This window comes from Eimeria maxima, genomic scaffold (assembly GCF_000499605.1).
Source record: "Eimeria maxima Weybridge genomic scaffold, Emw_scaff394, whole genome shotgun sequence".
Taxonomy (NCBI): domain Eukaryota; phylum Apicomplexa; class Conoidasida; order Eucoccidiorida; family Eimeriidae; genus Eimeria; species Eimeria maxima.
In genome coordinates this window covers 11068-16067 of record NW_013563835.1, presented here as the reverse complement: position 1 = coordinate 16067, position 5000 = coordinate 11068, and the positions used below count along the sequence as shown (strand labels likewise).

At 48.7% G+C, this 5000-nt stretch overlaps 1 protein-coding gene across 1 annotated transcript in view; it reads right to left on the bottom strand.

Moving 5' to 3' along the window:
- Nucleotides 1–5000, bottom strand: part of EMWEY_00031290 (hypothetical protein) — a gene marked incomplete at both ends in the record, with an annotated part of 11033 nt that overhangs the window by 2158 nt on the left and 3875 nt on the right. The window contains 3 exons of the mRNA XM_013478338.1: nucleotides 344–580; nucleotides 865–1312; nucleotides 1857–5000. The exon at nucleotides 1857–5000 is cut by the window's right edge and continues 3875 nt beyond it. Coding sequence (XP_013333792.1) covers nucleotides 344–580; nucleotides 865–1312; nucleotides 1857–5000 — 3829 coding nt within the window. The remainder of the gene's footprint in view (nucleotides 1–343; nucleotides 581–864; nucleotides 1313–1856) is intronic.

Sequence of the window (5000 nt, the reverse complement as noted above, 5' to 3'; positions counted from 1 at the left end):
TAATAAACACTAATCAACAATAATAAACAATAGGAAATACTAAACCCTAGTCAATACTAAACACTAATAAAGTCTAGTATGTCTTAAGTAGGGTTTATGTGCATTAATTAGGGTTAATGAGGGTTTAGGGTTTATGAGGGTTAATTAGGGTTTATGATGGTTTATTAGGGTTTATGCGGGTTTATTAGGGTTTATGAGGGTTTATTATGGTTTATGAGGGTTTATTAGGGTTTATGAGGGTTTATTAGGGTTTATGAGGGTTAATTAAGGTTTATGAGGGTTTATTATGGTTTATGAGGGTTTAGGGTTTATGAGGGTTTAGGGTTTATGAGGGTTTATATACTTCTTTAGGTTGTAAACCCCACAGACAGGGATCGCATAGGATCCTCTTGGGATCGATCCTGGGATCGATCCTGGGATCGTCTCCTCCCTGTTGCTGATGCTGATGCTGCTGCTGCTGCTGCAGGTGTTGCTGCTGCTGCTGCTGCTGATCATTTAAGGCAAATCCTCCATAACAATCCGCATGCACATAAACCCCACAACTTATACACACACATAAAGAGGAACCAGCTCCTGCTTCCTGCATGCGCAACAGACACAGTAGCAGCAGCAGCAGCAGCAAGAGCAGCAGATTGATATACTACATGGTATTCAATGCAGCAGCAGCTGCTGCTGCAGCAGAAGTTGCAGCAGTAAGAACACCGACAGCATGCAAGCACTGCAGCAGCAAAGATAAAAGGAACAGCAGCAACAACAATAACAGCAAAACGAACAGCAGCAGCAGCAGCTGCTGCTGCAGCAGCAGCAGCAACAGCAGCAGCAACAGAAGCAGCAACAGAAGCAGCAGCAGCAGCAGCAGCTTACGCGTAAGCAGACAGCGCAGACATCATCTGCATATACATCTACAGAGATAGGGATATCATCTAGTGTACCATCTGCTGCTGCTGCTGCTGCTGCTGCTGCTCCCTTTCCTTCTGCTGCAGTTCCTGCTGCTGCATCTGCTTCCATCTTTAGCATGCGTTGTTTGTTGGTGGTGGTGGTGGTGCTGCTGCTGCTGCTGGCTGCCTTATTTTTGCTGCTGCTGCTGCTGCTGTTGCTGCTACCACTTCTTTTAGCGCTGCTAGAAGAAGATGATGCTTCTGCAGGTGCAGCAGCAGATGCTGCTGCTGCTGCTGCAGCAGCAGCAGCAGCAACAGCAGCAACTGCAGCAGGCTGGTCTGCAGGGGCAGCACCATAAGGAGGCCTACTTAAGGATATTCCTCCTGATAGAGATGCCCTCTCATACCTTATTCGTTGCTGCTGTGCTTGCTGCCTGTACACAGCAGCAGCAGCAGCAGCAGCAGCAGCAGCAGCAGCAGCATTTAAACTCTTTACCAGTAAGAAGAAATTCAAGGGAGATAATTAAAGGAGACAATAAAAAGGAGACAAAAAAAGGAGACAAAAAAGGAGACAAATAAAAGGAGACAAAAAGGAGACAAAAAGGAGACAAAAAGGAGACAAAAAGGAGACAAAAAGGAGACAAAAAGGGAAACAATAAATAAAGGAGACAATAAAGGAGGAAGGAGACAGAAAAGGGGACAAAAAGGAGAAAAAAAAGGAGACAAAAAAGGAGACAAAAAAGGAGACAGAAAGGGGGACAAAAAGGAGACAAAAAAGGAGACAAAAAAGGAGATAAAAAAGGAGACAAAAAGGAGACAAAAAGGAGACAAAAAAGGAGACAGATAAAAGGAGACAAAGGAGACAAAAAAGGAGACAAAAAAGGAGACAAAAAAGGAGACAAAAAAGGAGACAAAAAAGGAGACAAAAAGGAGACAAAAAGGAGAAAAAAAAAGGAGAAAAAAAAAAGAATAGTATACCTTTTATGAGCATAATGTGGTGTATGTTGAGGACAAAAGACATCAACAACAAGTTGCTGCAGCAGCACATCCTCTGTTAATCCTATACGTTGTATAGATTTGCTGCTGCTGCTGCTGCTGCTGCTGTTGTTGCTGCAGGTGTTGCTGCTGCTGCTGTTGTTGTTGCTGCTGCTGTTGTTGTTGTTTCCTCCTCCTCCTGCTGTTGCTGCTCCTGTTGCTGCTCCTGTTGCTGCTGCTGCTGTTTTGTCATCAGATGTGTCTCCTTCTGCAGCAGGAGATGACCCTTCCTCATCTAGATCTACTACAGACCCTGATCTATGCTGCTGCTGCAGCAGCAATTGCTGCTGCTGTTGCTGCTGTTGCTGCTGCTGCTGCTGCTGCTGCTGATCTATTAGAGGGAATGGTCTTTGGCTACAGCGAACTTTTACATAGAAACCATTAAGCCATGCACAATAAGGATGAAAGTATTTGTTGCAGTAATTGTTGCTGCTGCTGCTGTTGCTGCTGCTGCTGTTGCTGCTGTTGCTGCTGTTGCTGCTGCTGCTGCTGTTGCTGCCGCAGCAACGCCTTACTACCCCTACATCTACTTGACAGACACAGCAGACAGCAACAGGAGCCTTAGAGAAGCAAACAAACCCAGGCAGCAGCCACTGTACAGGTGTAGCAGCAGCAGCAGCAGCAGGAGCAGCAGGAGGAGCAGCAGGAGCAGGAGGAGCAGCAGGAGGAGCAGCAGGAGATATTTTTCCTTGATCAATATCAGGATCAAGGCCATCCCCTTGCAGCAAATGTTGTTGTTGTTGCTGTTGTTGTTGCAATAAGATTTGTTGCTGCTGTGCAGCAGCAGCAGCAGCAGCAGCATGAGGTATTGATGTTAATACCCATGGCTCTAATCTTAAGGTGTCTATACACCTGGCAACAGGAAGTAACCATAAGGCACATTGTAGATGAATCATATCTATACAATCATTTCTTGCTGCTGCCTCTGCATCCCATTGTCCCTCCCCCCCTTGCCCCTGCTGCTGCTGCTGCTGCTGTTGCTGCTGCTGCTGCTGCTGCTGCTGCTGCTGCTGCTGCTGGTAGCGACGTAAGGATAAGGCCCTCTTAAATGCACCTCCTTTCTTACCACATATACAACAAACAATTGTAGATAAATTAAAATTGCTGCGCTGCTGCTGCAGCCCCACCAACCTTTTCTCCCAATCACAGCGCATGCATAACCATCCTTCACCATTAGGTGCTGCTGCTGCTGCTGCTGCTGCTGCTGATGCTGCTGCTGATGCACATGAACCACCTATACCTATACCTGTACCTAATCCTATTCTTGTCTGTCCTCCTATTAATCCTCCTCCTGTTATTCCTCCTGCTACTCCTCCTCCTCCTGCTGCTCCTCCTCCTCCTCCTCCTCCTCCTCCTGCTGCTGCATAAGGTATTGAGCAATAACAATGACGGTGTACAGACACCTGGCAGCAACTGCAGCGCAGCAAACAATTCAATGCACTGCTGCTGCAGCTCCAACAGACACAGCAAAATGTACCACTGTCTCCTATTGAATCATTATCTAAACTGCTGCTGCTGCTGCTGCTGCTGTTGCTGCTGCTGCTGCTGCTGCTGCTTCTGTTTGATTGGTTTGTGCTGCTGCTGCTGCTGCTGCTGCTGCTGTCTGTTGAGGCACCACAACGTCTACTGTCAGAGAAACCAGAAGCAGAACCTGCTGCTGCTGCTGCTGCTGATGTTGCTGCTGCTGCTGTTCCTCCTGCTGCAGATGGTCTTTGTCCTACACGTTTGCTGCTACCTGTTGCTCTTGATGCATTTGCTGCTGCTGCTCCTGCTGCAGCACCACCACCACCTGCTGCTTGCCCCCCACCACCGCTGCTGCTGCTACTACTACTACTACTAGTACTACTACTGCTGCTGCTGCTGCTGCTGCATGGCTTCCCTGGTGTACATTCTCCTGTACAAAGAAGAGAACAAAAGTCCCTATGTCCCCTGTACATACACTGCAGCAAATGTCCCCATCTAGCAGCAGCAAAGTAACGAGATAAATATTGTGTCTCTGCTGCTGTCTTCTCATTAAGGCGCAGCGCAGCAAATATATTCTGCTGCTCTATCCTATCCAGCAGCAAATTACGGTGTATATGCAGCTCCTGCTGCAGCAGCAAACCACTATATAATGTTGCTATATAATTATGTTGTATTATATTGTTGTTGTTGTTGTTGCTGCTGCTGCTGCTGCTGTTATTATCTAATAATTGGAGTCTATGCTGTAGTACTCCTGCTGCTGCTGCTGCTGTTCCTGCTGTTGCTGCTGCTGCTGGGTTGCGATCCGATGCGTCCTCTACTGCTGCTGCTGCTGCTGCTGCTGCCGTACGAGCTACTGCTGGAGATAATAGCAGCAAACCCCCAACCTGTACAGTGTCTTTGCTGCTTGCTGCTGCTGCTGCTGCTGCACCTGCAGCAGCAGGTACTACCTCTAACCCTGTTGCTGCTGGCTTGCTGCTGCTTGCAACTGGTAAATTCACAGCAGCAGCAGCAGCAGCAGCAGCAGCAGGAAGTGATGATTGCCCTACAGAAGCCTTCACTGTGCGGCTGCTGTCTCCTGTCCCGGGTGTACCTGCAGGTGCAGCAGCAGCAGCAGGTGCAGAAGTTGCTGCTGGGGCTCCTGCTGCAGGTGCTGCTGGTGCTTGTGCTGCTGGTGCTGCTGCTGTTGCTGCAGATGATGCTGGTTGTGCAGCTGCTGTTGATGGTGCAGAGTTTGCTTCTGCTGCAGTAGATGTCGTGATCTGCTGCTGCTGCTTCTGCTGCTGCTCAGCAAGCTTCTTATCCTGTTGCTGTTGCTGCTGCTGCTGTTGCTGCTGTTGCTGCTGCTGCTTGCTGCTGTCTCCCTGTGAGTTCGCAGCAAGGAGGTCCCCAACAGTCTTCATTCCCATGAAGTCTACATACAGTGCGGGGTCTGTCTTGCTGCTGCGGCTGTTGCTGCTGCTGCTGTTGCTGTTGCTGCTGCTGCTGCTGCTGCTGCTGCTGCTGCTGCTCTCTGTGCTGAAGGCAGCAACTCTACGCTTAAGGAAGGAAGCAGTATATCTACTAAGTAGCTCAACAGGCCCGACCTCTACCTCCATTGCATCCTCAGCAGCAGCAGCAGCAGCA